General features: G+C 38.0%; 1 protein-coding gene across 2 annotated transcripts in view; it reads right to left on the bottom strand.

The window, feature by feature from the left end:
* CCDC15 (coiled-coil domain containing 15) overlaps positions 1 to 19,363 on the bottom strand; it is a 98,458-nt gene that overhangs the window by 55,675 nt on the left and 23,420 nt on the right. The window contains exons 6-12 of one of the 2 annotated variants that reach the window (XM_077964592.1): positions 17,552 to 17,674; positions 8,293 to 8,439; positions 7,293 to 8,051; positions 4,298 to 4,417; positions 3,933 to 4,055; positions 2,801 to 2,908; positions 2,220 to 2,294 (exon numbers count right to left, since the gene is read on the bottom strand). In XM_077964592.1, coding sequence (XP_077820718.1) covers positions 2,220 to 2,294; positions 2,801 to 2,908; positions 3,933 to 4,055; positions 4,298 to 4,417; positions 7,293 to 8,051; positions 8,293 to 8,439; positions 17,552 to 17,674 — 1,455 coding nt within the window. The remainder of the gene's footprint in view (positions 1 to 2,219; positions 2,295 to 2,800; positions 2,909 to 3,932; positions 4,056 to 4,297; positions 4,418 to 7,292; positions 8,052 to 8,292; positions 8,440 to 17,551; positions 17,675 to 19,363) is intronic. The other variant, XM_001107046.5, reaches the window with a different exon arrangement.

Below are 19,363 nucleotides of genomic sequence, written 5' to 3'. Positions count from 1 at the left end.
AACAGGTATGGTACCTCTCTCACAAAGCTTATGGGCTAGTGGGAAATCTCTAGACAATAAGAAAACAAGTAAACTAGTAACTAACTACAAATTGTTTTGCACTGAAAAGGAAACAAACAGAATGCAAGGATAAAGAAAAACAGAATGCAAGGATAGAGAAAAACAGAAAAGAGGAGATCTATTTTTGATAAGGTGGTAAGGACGGTCTTTTCCAAGGAGGTGACATTTAAGCTGAAACCTGAAGGATAAGAAGGGACCGACTTTATGAAGGAAAAAGGGAAGACTACCCAGACAAGAGGAAAAAACATATGCAAAAGACCGGAGGTAGGAAAGAGCCTGGCAGGGCTCAGGATGTATAAATGACAATGTAGACTAAAACACAGCAGCATACCCTTAGGCCAACCTTATAGACCCAAACTACAAATCACCAAGAGTTGCAGTTCAGTCCTGAAAACCTCAGCCCAAACTCTCTTTTCTGCTTCTTCGCCTCCTTAGAATTCTGCTCTCGTAAAGAGGCCGAGAGAAAATGTCCCTCCAGGCTCTTTCATACAGCCTAACACTGCTGGTTGCCGTAAGCCTTTGTTTTTCAAAACATAAAACTGGAAAATAAAAATTATGCAGAAAGGGGTAAAATTCCAGTGATAAAAACCAAACTTCAGTTAAGCCACAGAAAAATCTTAGTAGGCCAGGACATTGTAACATTTTCTTGAAAAACTACAGATCTTAACTCAATGCCCCCAAACCTTAGGCAAGAGGAACCTAACAAGCTCCAGCCCAAACCTGATTAGTTTATTTCTTGATGCTCCTGCCTTATGCTCTACCAGCTTACTGATGGCGATCTAGCCCTGGCCATGGGGTGGAAGATCCTCATAATCCCCGCCCTCAGAACGGCTCATTTCTTCCCCTCTCACACTGTAAAGGACAATGGCCATCAGAAATATGCCTTTTATAAAAATACATATAAAATTATAGTTTTTCAAATGGGCAATAAATGCTCCCCAAAATACCCTAGGTTTCAATGAGAGACCTCAAATAATCTTAGGATTAGGATAATAATCTCAGGACACATTTTGCACTGTATGAAATAAAACAGGAATGTGCTTCTTGATCAGCCTGACCACTCCCAGTTTAGTAGGTACCTACAATCTTGTTTAAATTCCACTGCTCATACCCTATGGTGTGCTCTACCTGTCGTCTGCCGGAAGTATCTCTCTGGTGCATGGGTGAAAGGTGGTAATGGCCACCCAGAAGCAAATCCTCTGGCCATCTTTCAGCTGACCGACCAAACAGATGGCTGCTGCCTAAAGTCTAAGTTCTAAAAGATACAAAAACACTTCCCAAATTGTGTGAGCAGTGGTATCACAGTAGTGATAATACTGTAGGCTTCAATGATAGCCCTGAAGTAATCTAAGTAAGTCAGAATAGTCTGATATATTATGGCATAGAAGTAGACATTATACTTCTTGTCACCATTCTGGATCTTAACTCTACCTGCAAAGCAATCTTAAATGTCATCTATAAACCAATGATAATAACAGTATCTATCTTCTATGGTTATTATGAAAATCAAGATACTTCATATAAAATTCTAAAACCATTTTGGCTGTGGTAAGTGTTCAATCAATGTAAGCTGTTATTCATAATATTAATAATACTATTGCTAATATTAAAAACAAATAACACGATCATCATGATCTTTTTTGGTAATGAATCTATGATAAGCCCAACTCCAACTCTAACTAATTTGCTTTCTGCTGCTTACTCTTTAATATACCCTGCTCTACCTGCTCTCTGGCAGAGCCTGGATCTCGGATTTCATGTAAAATATATCCATGGCGCTCTGGAAGTAACTCCTTTCTCCATCTCTCATCTGTCATATCATGTGAGGTCTGCTCATAGTTCCTGTGCTAAAAGACAACATAAACACTGAACATAAATTATCCAAGCAGGATCATCCTTCCTGTGACAATAGTAAAAGCTTCAGTGAAGACGAGTGAAGTAGTTTCAATAGGTCAGAATGGTGTGATACATCACAGAACAAAAGAATGTTATATTCTTTGCCCATTATTACTGACCTTAATGCTAAATTCCTGAAGCAGTTACACTGCCCTGTCAATCTTCAGCCAAAAAAAAAGCAATTTACACTCTGCTACTTACTCAATATATTCTGCTCTACTTCTCTAGGAGAGACTAGATCTTGAATATTGTGTGAAACATACCGATGGCACTCCAGGAGTATTTCCTCTTGCAATCTCCCATTTCTCAAAAGATGAGGGTGGTTTGAAATGCTTGTTCTAAAGGAACAACAAAATACAAAACTGATTGTCTAAGCAGAAATGATGGGCTAGTGACAATATTATAGACTTCAGTGACAATCCCAGAGTAACGACACTAGATGAGGATAACAGAACACAGTTAAAGCTGTGTGTGTGTGTGTGTGTGTGTGTGTGTGTGTGTTTTTCAACATAAAAATTTCCAAACATGCCTCAAAGTAGGAAAAAAAAAGTATAATGAATCTCAAGATTCAACAATTACACAGATTCAACAATTAGCAACATTTTGCTTTTTAATCTATCTCTTCTCCAACGTTTCTCCTGGAGTATTTTAAAGCAAATTCCAGATTACTCTGGCACATTTTGAAATAACCAAAAACATTATACTCTTAGCTTAATTCTGGAGGCCTTAATTCTATGTATCCCACAAACAAGCTGGTTTGACAGGCTTCGGCCTCAATGTTATATAATTTAGCCTTGTTCCTCTTTTAGAAAGTACACAGTCCTCCTACTGTATTCGGTTCTACCTGTTCTCTAGGAGAGTCTTGGTCCTGGATTTTAGGTACAACATATTGATGACAGTCCAGAGGCAATTCTTCTCTCACTCTCTCTTCTCTCATAAAAGATGCAGGTTGCTTGAGAAACATGTTTTAAAGGAAAAACAACAATAGAAAAAAAATTGTGTAATGCTAATCATAATATCATAAGCATCAGTGAAAACTCCAGAGAAATGAAACTAGGTAAAAATATTCTGATATATTTTGATATGAGGGAGATGTTACACTTTTAGCTCAACTATGTAGACCTTAATTCTTAATCCCATCATGGACAGAACAGTCTGATGAACTCACCAAATCCTAAGTATCTTCTAGATCCTACATTGTTCATGTAGGGGCATATACTTGCAGCAATACTATTGGCTTTGGTAAGAGCTGAATAATTATCTTGTTAAATTAAAATAGTCAACTGATTCTGGAATAAGATATGAACATGATACATCAGCCTCAGAAAGCACAGAACTGATTTTGACTCATATAGTTCCCTAGACCAGGGTCTTTTGTACCACTGAAGTACAAAGTAGAAGAGAAAAATAAAAAAAATTTAAAAAAAAAGAGGAAACCAGGAGAAACTGAATTGTTTAGGGTTTAACACTCTATGCTCCTGAAGAGCAGTTCCTCTGTTCTAATAGGACTTAAGATAATCTTCCCACTAATGTGGGAAGGAATAAAAAATACTATATTCTGGCCAGGGACAGTGGCTCACGCCTGTAATCACAGCACTTTGGGAGGAAGAGGCAGACAGATCACCTGAGGTCAGGAGTTCGAGACCCGCCTGACCAACATGTCAAAACCCTGTCCCTACTAAAAAAACAAAAATTAGCCGGTCATGCTGGCATGTGCCTGTAATCCCAGCTACTCGGGAGGCTGAGGCAGGAGAATCGTTTGAATCCAGGAGGCAGAGGTTGCAATGAGTCGAGATTATGCCACTGCACTCCAGCCTGGGCGACAGAGCAAGACTCCATCAAAAAAAAAAAAAAAAAAAAAAAGCCACTATTTTCTTAGGTTAGCTCCAAAGTCCCTCATTCTAAATTACCAGTTGTTGGGATGTATAAAACCCGGGTACTTTCTTCCTGTTTATATCTTTTTCATTCTGCTCTACCTGGTTTCTGATGTCATCCTGGTCCTGGGATTTGGGAGGCAAACACTGATAATCTGCCAGAGACAAGTCTTCTCTCCCTTTCTCATCTGTCATATCAGAGTATGGCTCCTTAAAGTGTACTTTCTAAAAGAGAAAATAATCATAAACTATAAATTGTCTAGTAAGGCTAACATGATAGCAATAATATTCTAGGCTTCATTGAAGGCCAAAGGGTAGTTTTTTTCAGGATAATTTAAGACATTATGGAATAAAAGAGAAACCCATACTTTTTGTCAATTCCAAAGTTTAGCTAAGAACAACCTTTGAAAACTTCAAACTACACTCTAAATAATTCAGTTCCTGTTGGTCTCTTTTTTCTTTTCTACCTTGCCTCTGATGGAGGCCTGATGATGCCTGCATAGAAGATCCTGATGGACATCCAGAGGAAGCGCCTCTCTCCCTCTCCTATCTATCAAAATGGATGTTGGCTGCTTCAGATCTGCTTTCTAAAAAAGAATAAACACAACATACCAATTGTTCAGTTAAGAATGACAGGTTAAGACTTTAGGTTTTAGTGAGAATTCTGGAGTTAACTAAGATCAGAATATAACTGAGCACCTTACGGAATAAAACAAAAAACTACACTCCATTGCACAAAAGTCCAACCACAACCCTAAGTAATCTAATTCCTGTTGCTCTCTTTCTTCTTCCTTGTTGCCAGAAATTTTTTCCTAATGAAGAAGATTAAAAATAAAAAGTTAAATTGTTCATAAAATCTGGGTAGAGTGTTGATTTAAAAAACTAAAGATAGAAAAAGAAAAGAAACAGCAAATTGTTTATTTGGAGTAATATGCTGCTGGTAATACTATAACACTCAGTAAGAGATTTGGAGTTTTGAGAAACCAATCAAGAAACTATTTTTTCCAAGTATGGATCTCCAAATCAGGTACAATATACAGCATACCTGGTTTTATTATGCTTTGCAGATACTGTGTTTTTTACAGACTGAAGGTCTGTGGCAATCATATGTCAAGTCAATCCACTGGCGTCACTTTTCCAATAGCATGTGCTCACGTAATGTCTCTGTGTCACATTTTGGAAATTCTCACAATATTTCAGACTTTTCCATTATTATTGTATCTGGTATGGTGATCTGTGATCAGTGATCTTTGATGTTACTATCCTAATTGTTTTGGGGCGCCATAACCACACTCATATAAGACAGCAAACCTAACTGATAAATGTTGTGTGTGTTCTCACTGTTCTGCCACCTGGCCACCCCCCACCTCTCCTTAGGCCTCCCTATTCACTGAGACAGAACAATATTGAAACTAGGCCAATTAATAACCCTACAATGGCCTCTAAGTGTTCAAGTGAAAGAAAGAACCACATGTCTCCCACTTTAAAGCAACAGCTAGAAATTATTAAGCTTCGTGAAGTAGGCCTGTTGAAAGCCAAGACAGTCCAAAGGCTAGACCTCTTGTACCAAACAGCCTTGTTTTGAATGCAAGGGAAAAGTTCTTGAATGAAATTAAAATCTACTCCAGTGAATACATGGTAAGTAAGAAAGCCTTATTGCTGATATGGAAAATGTTTTAGCGGTATGGATAGATCAAACCAGCCACAACATCTCCTTAAGTCAAAGTCTGATCCAGAGCAAGGCCCTAACTCTCTTCAACATTATGAAGGTTGAGAGAAGTGAAAAAACTACAGAAGAAAAGTTGGAAGTTAGCAGAGGTTGGTTCATGAGGTTTAAGGAAATAAGGTGTCTCTATAACATGAAAGCACAAGGTGAAGCAACAAGTGCTGATGAGAGGCTGCAGCAAGTTATCCAGAAGATAATAGCTAAGATCACTGATGAAGGTGGCTACACTGGACAACAGATTTTCAGTGTGGACAAAACAGCCTTATAGTGGAAAAAGATGACTAGGAGCTTCACAGCTAGAGAGAAAAAATCAATGTCTGGCTTCAAAGTTTCAAAGGACAGGCTGACTCTCTTGTTATTGGCTAATGCAGCTGGTGACTTTAAGTTGAAGCCAATGCTCATTTACCATTCCAAAAGTCCTAGGGCCCTTAAGAATGGTACTAAATCTACTTTTCTTGTGCTTTGTGAAGGGAATAACAAAGCCAAGACGACAATACGTCTGTTTACATGTTTTACAGACTATTTTACACTTACTGTTGAAACCAACTGTTCCAAAAAAAAAAAAAAAAAAAAAGATGCCTTTTAAACGGCTCATTGACAATGCACCTAGTCACCCAAGAGCTCTGATGAAGATCTACAAGGAGATTAATGTTGTTTTTTCATGCCTGCTAACACAACATCCATTCTGTAGCTTGTGGATCAAGAAATAATTTTGACTTTCAAGTCTTGCTTTTTATAAAATATATTTCTTAAGGCCTATCTGTCATAGACAGCGATTCCTCTGATAGATATGGACAACGTAAGTTGATACCCTTTGGAAAGGGTCCACCATTCTTAATGCCATTAAGAATATTCATGAATCATGGGAGGAAGTCAAAATATCAACTTTAACAGGAGTTTGGAAGAAGCTGATTTGAACTCATGAACTTTGAGGCATTCAAGACTTCAGTGAAGGAAGTAATAGTAATGTAGTAGAAACAGCAAGAGAACTAGAATTAGAAGTGGAGCCTGAAGATGTGAATGAATTGCTGCAATCTCATGTTCAAACTTAAATGGATGAGGAGTTACTTCTTATGATGAGGAAAGAAAGTGTTTTCTTAAGATGGAATCTACTGTGAACATTGTTAAAATGATAACAAAGGGTTTAGAATGTTACACAGACTTAGTTAATAAAGTAGTGGCAGGGTTTGAGGGAATTGATTCCAATTCTGAAAGAAGTTCTGCTGTGGATCAAATGCTATCAAACATTATCACATGCTACAGAGAAATATTTCATGAAAGGAAGAGTCAAATGATGTGGCAAACTTCATTATTGTCTTAGGTAACTTCCACAGCCACCCCAAACATCAGTAAACACCACCCTGATTAGTCAGCAGATATCAACATTGAGCCAAGACCCTTCACCAGCAAAAAGATTATGGCTTGCCGAAGACTCAGATAATCGTAAGCTTTTTTTTTTAGCAATAAAGTATTTTTAAATTAAGGTATGTATTTTTTTTAGGCATTATGCTATTGCACACTAATAGACTACAGTATAATATAAACATAACTTTTATACGTAATGGGAAGCCAAGAAATTTGTGTGACTTACTTTATTCCAATATTTGCTTTATTGCAATGGCCTGGAACTGAACCCACAATATCTCCAAGGTATACTTGTAGTCCTTACAAATCCCTCCTCAAAACCCTAAGTAACTTATTTCTTCTTCTTGTGTCTCCTTTCCACTCTATTTTACCTGATATTTTGGTAGAAAATCTTGGTCCTGACATTTGGATAGAATATTCTGGTCGCTGGAGAGAACATGCAGGTCTCTGGGGAGAAAATCCCGGTCCTGACATATGAGTAGAATATTTTGGTCTTTGGGAAGATAACCTCGGTCTCTGGGTAGAAAATCCTGGTCCTGACGTTTGGGTAGAATATTCCAGTCTTTAGGGAGAACATGCTGGTCTCTACATATAAAATCCTGGTCTTTAGGTAGAAAATCCTGGTCTTGATATTTAGGTAGAATATCTTGGTCTTTGGGGAGAACATGTTGGTCTCTGGGTAGGAAATCCTGGTCCTGATATTTGAGTAGAATATTCTGGTCTTTAGGGAGAACACAGTGGTCTTTGAGTAAAACATCCTGGTTTTTAGTTAGAAAAGCCTGATTTGGGGGTAGAAAATCCTGAGTTTCCAACACAATACTCCTTTCTTCTAGCTCAATACTCTGGGCTTTCAGCATAATACCCTGAGTTTCTGTCTTAATAGGCTGGCCTTCTGGCTCAGTGGCCTGGCCTTCTGGCTCAGTAATCTGAACCTTCAGCTCAACAGCCTGGGTATCTGGCTCAACACTCTGGATTCCTGTCAAATCACCCTGGGTTTCCAGCAAATCACCTTGGGCTTCTGGAAGATAATCCTGAGCTTCTGGCAGAATATCCTGAAGGCCCTCAAAATGTATCTGCTTTTGTTGTTCTTCTTCCATCAGAACAAATAATGGATTTTTGAATTTTACTTTCTAAAAGTGAACATAAACACCAAATACAGAATGTGAGTTAGTAGCAATACTCTAGGTTTTCCAAAAGATTCCTAAAATAATCTCAAAATGATATGGCAGTGAAGCAAATTACTAGAATAAAATGTGAAATTATAATCTTTGTCCAACTTAACAAAAGCTAAATCTACAATCCTAAATCAATACAACATTACTGGCAATACCTAGTCCAAATCACAGTTAATTTAATTTCTTGTTGCTTTACCTGAACTCTGCTGAAAGGTTCGTTCTTATCTTCAGAAAGGATATCCTGCTGGTCCTGCTGGTCTCTCCCAAATAAATCTTCTTTCGCTTTCTCATCAGTTACAAGAGATGAAGATTTCTCATAGTCAGGTTCCTCATAGTCAAGTTCCTAAAGAAAAAAACAATGAAAACGTACACACACACACACACACAATGTAGCTATTACAGACATAATGTGATTGCAATAAAATTCTAGGCTTCAGGTCACTGCTATTATAATTTTAGTAGGTCAGCATAGTCAAATGTTCAAATGTTATAAAATGTTTACAGTATAGGATTGTATAATGAAAACTAAAAAGATAAATGAAAGAAATGACAGATGATCAAAATAAATGGAAAGACATAACATGTTTATGGATCAAGAGTAAAGATTGGTAAGATGGTAATATTTCTCAAATTTATAACACTCCCTATCAAAATGCCACTTGGCTTTTCCTTGGCAGAAATTAATAAGTTAATCATAAAATTCACATGGAAATGCAAGGGACGCACAGTAGCAAAACGCCTTCTTGAAAAAGAAGAACAAAGATAAGGGTCTCACTCCTCCCAATTTCAAAAGTTACCACAAAAGTTAAAGGAATCAAGACATTGTAATACTGACACATACAGAACAATGCAACAGAACTGAAAGTTCAGAAATAAACCCTCAAATTTATAGTCAATTGATTTTTGACAAGAGTACCAAGAAAATTCAATGAGGAAAGAATAGTCTTTTCAACACATGATGCTGAGACAACTAGATACCTATATTCAAAAGAATGAAGATGAACCACTTATTTACAGCATACAGAAAAATTAACTCAAAATGGATCACAGACCTAAAATCAAGAGCTAAAAATTATAAAATTCTTAAAAGAACACATAGGAGTAAATCTTCATGATCTTAAGATAAACAATTATTATTAGATAATTCATCAAAAGCACAAGCAACATAAGAAAAAAAGAAGTGACTAATTTAAAAATGTTGTGCCATAAACAATACTATTAATCAAGTAAGACAACAGTCTATAGAATGGGAGAAAATACTTGCAAATCAACTATCTGATAAGGAACTTGTATCCAGAATATATATATTTTATGTATAAATTTATATATAAACACTTAACAATTTGATAACAAAAAGACAACTCAATTTTAAAAATGGGCAAAGCACATGCATAGACGTTTTATCCACAAGAGTTATACAACTGGGCAACAAGCACATGAAGAGATACTGAAGATCATGAGTCATCAGGAAAATATACTACAAATCAAAAGTACAGTGAGATACCAACTCACACCTACTAGGATAGATATAACAGAAGAGAAGGACAATAATAAGTGTTGGAGAGGATACAGAGAAATGGGAACCCTCACATATTGCTGGTGGAAAACTGTTTAGTAGTTCTTTGAAATGTTAAACATGGAATTACTATATGATCCAGCAATTTCACTCCTAGAAATGAATGTCCTAAAAGAAGTGAATGTCCACACAAAAATGTGTACACAACTGCTCATACACAATCATTCATAATTCACAAACACCAAAAAACCCCAAAGTCTACCAACTGATAAACAGATAAACCAAATGTGGTACATCTATACAATAAATTATTCATCAATAAAAAGAATGAAGTACTGATACATCCACTACAATGTGGATGAACTTTAAAATATTATGCAAAGAGAAAAAAACAGTCACAAAAGACAATATATCATATAATAGCTTTCATATGAAATGTCCAGAATAGGCAAACCTATACAGACAAAAAGTAGATCAGTAGTTGCCCAGGACTGAGGTTAAGGGCAAGGAGAGAATGAGGTACAGGGTTTCTCTAAGGAGAGAAGAAAATGCTCTAGAGCAAATCCCAAAGACAAGATAGCTGGCTAGAAGCAGCCCAGAGGAACATCTGCTACCGAGACACTGGAACATTAGGAAGATGGTACACTCCTAGCAGATCTTTGGAGGGAAGGCATTAAGAGTGAACAGAGGGAAGACACAGACACTGGGCCAAAAGGGGAGGAAGCTGGGAACCTTGAATGGGGCTACCGTGCACCAGGACTCGTCCCTGGCCCCCAATGGCTCCTGAGGAAGGGATGAATTGAACAAGTAAGGAGCGACCTGCTTACTCCACAGACCTCTGGAATCCTGGCAGCAGGAGACGCCACAACCCCCACCGACACTTGTGTTATCAGGGAGAGCTGCTTAGAGAGGTGGTGGGGTAGAATTCCAGCCAGTGCAAAGCCTAGAGGTTTTGGTACAGGAGTATCTGTAGTGGGGCATGGTCAGGCTGCCCATCCCCCAAGGCCCACTTTGCTCCCCTAGGAGACATTAGCCATAGAGGAACTGTTGGACGTGAACAGTGCAGGGCAATCTTGTCCGTGAGACAGGGCCAGTTTTACATGAGTGCACCCATCTACCAGCCTCTCCCAGGGCACCAGCCTGGCTGCACTTGCTTGCAGTACAACCTCAGATGCCCACCGGGGTGCCTCCCAGAGTCCCACATAATAGCTCCTGTGCTGGCAGACCATGCCTTACCATCACAGCGAACCACACCAACCAGCATGAGCCTGCCTATGCCCTTCCCCCACTGCATCCTCCCTCATGCCACTTTTCCAGCATGCACTCACCCACAGCAACCCCAACATCATTTTGCTCACGTGTGTGTGCAGGCAGACCTCGCCTCCCCTTCCCCACCAGTGTGCATACACTCCACATGCCACTGCTGCCAATGTGAGTGCACCCTGCCTGCAATAGTGTGCCACTACTGCCAATGCAAAGGCATGCAAGGAGACGAGTAGCCCCACCCCCTGCCCTGCACAGCCATTGCTGCACATGAGTGCCTACATGGAGGGCACCAGCCCCATGCCTGCGAGCAGCCCATGACATGCTGACACTGCCACCAGAGTGAACATGCACAATGATGCCAGTAGGCCCCACCCCCACTGCTCCATCCTCTGGTGCAGCACTGCAACCACCACGACTGCAAATGCCTACAATGAGGCCAGTACCCCTGCACCTGCCAGCATCCCACCATGGCATGCACCCTGCCATGCTGCCACTGCTGCTGGCACATAAAAACAAGCATGAATCCCACTGCCACCACCCAAAAAAGTGTTTTGGCTGGCACCATCCATCAGTGTGTTGTGACCAGCAGCCTGGGAACACCTTAGCTCCTCCATTGTGGCAGGTTCCTAAACTTAAGGGGCCAGAGAACAAAGCCAGGGCCAATACCAGTCCCCCAGAGTTAGAGCACACAGTCCAAGAGTCATGAGCTGAGTCCTGGCCCCTAAAATCTTCCAGAAATGAAGCCAGTCAACTGACTCCACCTTATACCAGAATCAAACCCCCAAGGACATCAAACAGGATTTTTAAAAAAATCCAAAGGACAGCAACTTCAGAGACTGAAGGAATACAGTCCACAAACATAAGAACCAGTGCAAGAACTCAAAAAGCCAGAATGTCTTCTTACCTCCAAATGACTGCACTAGTTCCCCAACAATAATTCTTAACTAGTCTGAAATGGATGAAATAACAGGAATAGAATTCAGAACATGGATAGGAACAAAAATATCAACATTCAGGAGAAAGTCAAAACCCAGTCCAAGGAATCTAAGTATTACAATAAAACGATACAGAAGCTGATAGACAAAACAGCCATTTTAAGAAGCAAACTTATCTGATAGAGCTGAAAAACCACACTGCGAGAATTTCATAATGCAGTCGTAAGTATTAATTACAGAATTACCAAGCTGAGGAAAGAACCTCAGAGCTCAAAGACTGGCTCTCCAAAATAACTCAGTGAGACAAAAATACAGAAAAAAGAATAAAGAAGAATAAATAAAACCTCCAAGATATATGGAAGTATATAAAAAGACAAAATCTATGACTCATTGGCATCCCTGAGAGGGAAAGAAACCAAGCAACTTGCAAAATGTATTCATATTTTCATATCATCCATGAAAATTTGTCCAACCTGGTTAAAGAGGCTAACATTCAAATCCAGGAAATGCAGAGAACCCCTGCGAAATACTACACAAGAAGAAGACCATCCCCCAAACACCCAGTTATGAGATTCTCCAAGGTTGAAATAAAAGAAAAAATGTTAAAGGCAGCCAGGGAGAAGAGGCAGGTCATCTAAAAAGAGAATCCCATCAGGTTAATAGCAAGTCTGTTGGCAGAAAGAAACCCTAAAAGCCAGAAGAGATTGGGGGCCTATATTCAGCATTCTTGAAGAAGAGAATTTACAACTAAGAATTTCACATCCAGCCAAACTAAGCTTCATAAGTGAAGAAGAAATAAGATCTTTTTCAGACAACCAAATGCTACGGGAATTCATTACCATCAGACCTGCCTTACAAGAGGTGCTGCAGAGAGTGCTAAACATGGAAAGGAAAGACTATTACTGGCCACTACAAAAACACACTTAAGTACATAGACCGGTGATACTAAAAAGCAACCACATAAACGAGTCTGTATAACCAGCTAACAACATGATGACAGGATCAAATCTGCACACACCAAATACTAACTTTGAATATAAATGGACTAAATGCCCCATTAAAAGGCACAGAGTGGCAAGTTGGGTAAAGAAGCAAACCCCAATGGTATGCTGTCTTCAAGAGACTCATCTCACATGAAAAGACACAGATAGGCTCAAAGTAAAGGGATGGAGAAAAATCTACCAAGCAAATGGAAACCATCAAAAAGTAGGGGTTGCTATTCTAATTTCAGACAAAACAGACTTTGAACAAATAACAATTTTAAAAAAGACAAAGAAGGGTATTACATAACAGTAAAAAGCTCAATTGAACAAGAAGACTTAACTATCCTAGATACATATGCACCCAACACAAGCACAACCAGATTCATAAAGCAAGTTCTTAGAAACCTATGAAGAGACTCAGGCCAGGTGCGAAGGCTCACGCCTGTAATCCCAGCACTCTGGCAAGCCGAGGTGGGCAGATTGTCTGAGATGAGGAGTTCAAAACCAGCCTGGTCAACATGGAGAAACCCCATCTCTACCAAAGAATACAAAATTAGCCAGGCATGATGGTGTGCACCTGTAGTCCCAGTTATTCAGGCGGCTGACGTGGGAGTATCACTTGAACCCAGGAGGCGGAGACTGCAGTGAGCTGAGATCATGCCACTGCACTCCTGCCTGGACGACAGAGTGAGACCCTGTCTCAAAAAAAAAAAAAAAAGAGAGAGAGACTGAGATAACCACACAATAACAGTGGGAGATTTCAACAGCTCCCTGACAGTATTAAAGAGATCACTGAGTTCAAGGCCAGCCTGACCAATATGGTAAAACCCCATCTCTACTAAAAATACAAAAATTAGCCAGGCATGGTAGTGGGTGCCTGTAGTCCCAACTACTCAGGAGGCTGAGGCAGGAGAATCGCTTGAACCCAGGAGGCGGAGGTTTCAGTGAGCCAAGATCATGCCACTACACTCCAACCTGGGTGACAAAGCAAGACTCCATCTCCAAAAGAAAAAGAGATCGTTGAGGCAGAAAACTAACAAAGATATTCAGGACCTGAGCTCAACACTTGACCAAATGGACCTTATAGATATCTACAAAACTCTCCACCCCAAAGTAACAGAATATACATTCTTATCTGCACATGGCACATACTCTAAAATCAACTACACAATCAGCCATAAAACAATCCTCGGCAAATTAAAAAAAAAACAAAAATCAACCACACTTTCAGATCACAATGCAATAAAAATAGGAATCAGTGCTAAGAAAATCACTCAAAACCATACAGTTATATGGAAATTAAACAACCAGATCCTGAATGGCTTCCAGGTAAATAATGAAATTAAGGCAGAAATCAAGAAATTCTTTGAAACTAATGAGGAAAAAGATACAACATACCAGAATCTGTGGGACACAGCCAAGGCAGTGTTAAGAGGGAAGTTCATAGTTTTAAACATCCATATCAAAAAGTTAGAAAGGTCTCAAATTAACAACCTAACATCAAACTAGAACTAGAGAAACAAGAGCAAACCAACTCCAAAGCTAGTAGAAGACATGAAATAACCAAAATCAGAGCTGAACTGATAAAAACTGAGAAACAAAAAACACACAAGAAATCAATTAATCCAGGAAATGGTCCTTTGAAAGAAGTAATAAGATAGAGCACTAGCTATACTAATCAAAAAGAGAGAGAATATCCAAATAAACACAATCAGAAATGACACAGGGGAGATTACCACTGGCCCCACAGAAATACAAAAAAACCCCTCGGAGACTATGATGAACACCTCTATACACACAAGCTAGAAAATCTGGGAGAAATGGCTAAATATCTGGAAACACACAACCTCCCAAGATTGAACCAGGAAAACACTGAATCCCTGACTAGACCAATGACAAGTTTTTAAAATGAATTAGTAATAAAAAGCCTACCAACCAGAAAAAGCCTAGGACCGGACACATTCATAGCTGAATTCTACCAGATGTTATAAAGAAGAGCTGGTACCATTTCTACTGAAACTATTCCAAAAGATTGAGGAGGAGGAACTCCTCCCTAACTTATTCTACAAGGCCAGCATCATCCTGATACCAAAACCTGGCAGAGACACAACAACAACAACAACAAAAAAAAACTTCAGGCCAATATTCTTGATAAACATAGATGCAAAAATCCTCAACAAAATACTAGCAAACCAAATCCAGCAGTGCATCAAAAAGCTAATCCACCATAATAAAGCTATCCCTGGGATGCAAGGTTGGTTCAACATACACAAATCATTAATTGTGATTCACCACATAAACAGAACTAAAAACAAAAACCACAGAATGATCTCAACAGATGCAGAAAAGGCTTTCACAAAATTCAACAGCCTTTCATGTTAAAAGCCCTCAACAAATAAGGCACCAAAGGAATATACTTCAAAATAATAATAGCCATCTGTAACAAAAACCCAGAGCCAACATCATACTGAATAGGCAAAACTGGAAGCATTCCCCTTGAAAACCAGAACAAGACAAAGATGTCCTCACTCACCATTCCTATTCAACATAAGCCAGAGCAATCAGGCAAGAGAAAGAAAAAAATGACATCCAAGTAGGAAGAGAGGAAGTCAAACTATCCCTGTTCGCAGAAGATATGATTCTATACCTAGAAATCCCCATAGTCTCTGCCCAAAGCTCCTTGATCTGACAAACAACTTCAGCAAAGTTTCAGGATACAAAATCAGTAGCATTCCTATACACCAACAATATCCAAGCTAAGAGCCAAATCAAGTATGCAATCCCATTCACAATAGCCACAAAAGAATAAAATACCTAGGAATACAGCTAACTAAGGAGGTGAAAGACCTCTATAATAACAATTTTAAAACAATGCTAAAAGAAATCAGAGATGACACAAATGGAAAAACATTCCATGCTCATGGATAAAAAGAATCAATATCGTTAAAATGGCCATACTGCCCAAAGCAGCATACAGATTCAATGCTATTCCTATCAAACTACCAATGACATTCTTCACAGAATTAGAAAAAAACTATTTAAAAATTCATATGAAAACAAAAAAGAGCCTGAATTGCCAAGGCAATTCTAAGAAAAAGAACAAACCTGGAGGAATCACATTACCCTACTTCAAACTACACTACAAGGCCACAGTAACCAAAACAACATGGTATCAGTACAAAAACAGATACATGGACCAATGGGACAGATAGAGAGCCCAGAAATAATGCTGCACACCTACAACAATCTGATCGTCAACAAAACTGACAAAAACAAGCAATGGGGAAAGGACTCCCAATTCAGTGGTGCTGGGATATATTTGGCTAGCTATATGCAGAAGATTGAAACTGGACTCATTCCTTATGCCATATATAAAAATCAACTCAGGATGAATTAAAGACTTAAACGTAAAACGTAAAAGCGTACAAAACACTAGAAGATAACATAGGAAATATCAATCTGGACATAGAAACAGGCAAAGATTTCATGATGAAGATGCCAAAAGCAACTGCAATAAAAAAAAAAATGACACATGGGATCTAATTAAACTAAAGCTTCTGCACAGCAAAAGCAACCATCAACAGAGTAAACAGACAACCTACAGAATGGGAGAAAATATGCATCAAAGAAAGGTCTGATATCCAGAATCTACATGGAATTAAACAAATTTACAAGCAAAAAACAACTCCATACAAGAGGGCAAAGGATATTAACAGACACTTCAAAAGAAGACATACACATGGCCAATGCGTGTGAAAAAACGCTTATCACCACTAATCATTAGAGAAATGCAAATCAAAATCACAAGATAACATCTCACACCAGTCAGAAAAAGCCAAAAGATTACAGATGCTGGCAAGGTTGTGGACAAAAAGGAAAGCTTATACACCACTAAGGGGAATGTAAATTAGTTCAGCCACTGTGGAAAGCAGTTTGGTGATTTTTCAAAGAACTTAAAACAGAATTAGCATTCAACCCAACAATCCCATTATCTGGTATATATCCAGAGGAAAATAAATCGCTCTGCCTTAAAGATACATGCACACATATGTTCACTGCAGCACTATTAACAATAGCAAAGACACAGAATTAACCTAAATGCCCATCAATGGTATATTGGATAAAGAAAATGTGGTACATATACACCATGGAATACTATGCAGCCATAAAAATGAATGAGATCATGTCTTTTGCAGCAACATGGATGAAACTAGAGGCCATTATCCTAAGCAAACTAATTCATGTACAGAACACCAAAATACCACATGTTCTAACTTATAAGTGGGAGCTAAACATTCAGTACATATGAACACAAAGAAGGAAACAACAGACATCAGGGCGTACTTGAGGGTGGAGGGTGAAAGGAGGGTGAGGATGGGAAAACTACCTATTAGGTAATGTCACGTGACAAAGTAATCTGTACACCAAACCCCTGCAACATGCAATGTACCCATATAACAAATCTACACATGTACCTTTCAACCTAAAATAAAAGTTATTTTTAAAAATTAATTTAAAAATTAAAAATAAAATGCTCTAAATTAGATTGTGGTACAGCTGCACAACCCTGTGCAAACTGTGTGTACTGAAAATCAATTGCTTTAAATGGGTGAATTGTATGGTATATGAATTATATCTCAATAAAGTCCATTAAAAAAAATATTGGACATCTTAACCCTTTATCCTATCCTTAGTTAGCTGTGGATAGTTCTAATAAGCCAGTATCTTTCCCCTCTACTTTTTATATTTCCCTACCTGATTTTCCATATAATTCTGGTAAGGTACAGCAGCTAAAAGACCTTGATGAACCTTAATGGGCAACTCTCCTCTTATTCCTGTATTTACCCCAGTGGATGCTGGTTTCCTAGAAAGCACTTTCTGGAAAAAAAAAAAATTACTACAAATATAAATAGGTCTAGAGGAAGCAACATATTCATGAGACTAAGTTGAGTTTCTGTGAAAGATCTAAAATTATCTTACTAGGTTTTGGTAGTCAACAAAGGGAAAAAACATGAGTTCTACTTCATCTGTACAAACAAAGCAGTCACATATAAAAACATATGGAATGAAACAGGAGAATATAATAACTTTATAAATGACAACTGGCACCTATTCTAGCCAGTAACAATTTCAGAAGACTCATGATTTTAGTCTTGGCGACCTGACAGAGTACAAGCAAGTATGTGTTCTACTTGTATCTCCAAATCCGAATCAATAACAACCAGACAGGTTCTAATGTCACTAAAACTAACAAGGAAATAAAACCAGGGTTCAACCCAATCATAGATTGTTCTTTCTGACTTGCAAATTCCCACTTCACACAACTAAGAGGGTAGAAAATTGTTGAGATTTGAGGGAAAGACTTGATACAAGTAATAAGAAAAATTTCCCCAATTTCTTAGATCATTCCCAATTGTATTGAGTAGATTTGTTTTTCATATTTTTACCTGAAAAACATATATGCATTCCTTGGAAGCAAGTAGGTAGCCTGAATTCATCATTATCACCATAACAATAAAGAATTACACTTATATGGCACCTCTGACGTATAAAACTGGTTTATACAAAGATGTTATCTCAGACTTAATCCTCCTGTCTACTGGATAATTATTTCAGTCAGAACTGTGAATATAGTACACCTTCTGGAAAAACACCAGTTGAAAGGTCTGAGCATGTTTCCAAACAATATAAATGACCATCTCTAAGATCTTGTAACTGTCTGTTTTTTTTTTTTTTTTGATTTAGTAGAAAGTGTCTAATCACCTCATCTAACAGAACCCTGGAGTCAGTCTAATGGCCCAAACCATTGTACTGCCAAACCACAAGAGGTATGAAAACTGTCACAAAACCAACATCTGAAAATAATTGAGGTACAAAAGAAACTCTATCTGGGGAGCCATGAGGCAAAGCCAGAAAAAGACAACCATACTGAAGGCATGTGGGATACGTTGCCATATGTGGACACATATCTATGTCCACTTGTTTTTTAAATTTAACTATAAATTTCTTAGTTATAATAAGAGAAAAACATTACAGTTTAGTATTCAACCAACTGCCAACACATATGAGACAAACATTTTTGATGGTTGTGTCAAGATACACAAATAAATACAAAAATTATATATATAAAAAATACATATGTCACATAAGTATATTTATATATTATATGTATATTCCAGGAAAATATAAGAGTATACTAATTAGGAAGTAAAACTGGGAAAGAACTAAATGAGGCAGTTGATGATGGCAAAAAAAAATTAAAAAATAAATTAATGGTCTATTTTACTAGATGCTGCCTATCAAACATTGAAATTAATGCCAAAACTAAGTACACACAGGAAAACACATAAATTTAGGATCCAAATTTGTGAATTCTGAGGTAGGCACCAAAACAATGTCATTTTATAAGTGTAGACTTAAATATCCTCCTAAGCCTACCTCTACACTCTCACTTAAGTTTTGAACCAAAAGAATTTTTCTTTTTAAAAATTAATAGTATCAATTTTTTTCCTGATTAGAAAGTAACATACTTTATGACAACTTTTAAAAATAAAAAATAGAAGAAAA

This window comes from Macaca mulatta, chromosome 14, assembly GCF_049350105.2.
Source record: "Macaca mulatta isolate MMU2019108-1 chromosome 14, T2T-MMU8v2.0, whole genome shotgun sequence".
NCBI classification, from domain to species: domain Eukaryota; kingdom Metazoa; phylum Chordata; class Mammalia; order Primates; family Cercopithecidae; genus Macaca; species Macaca mulatta.
This window is presented reverse-complemented; position numbering and strand designations above follow the sequence as displayed.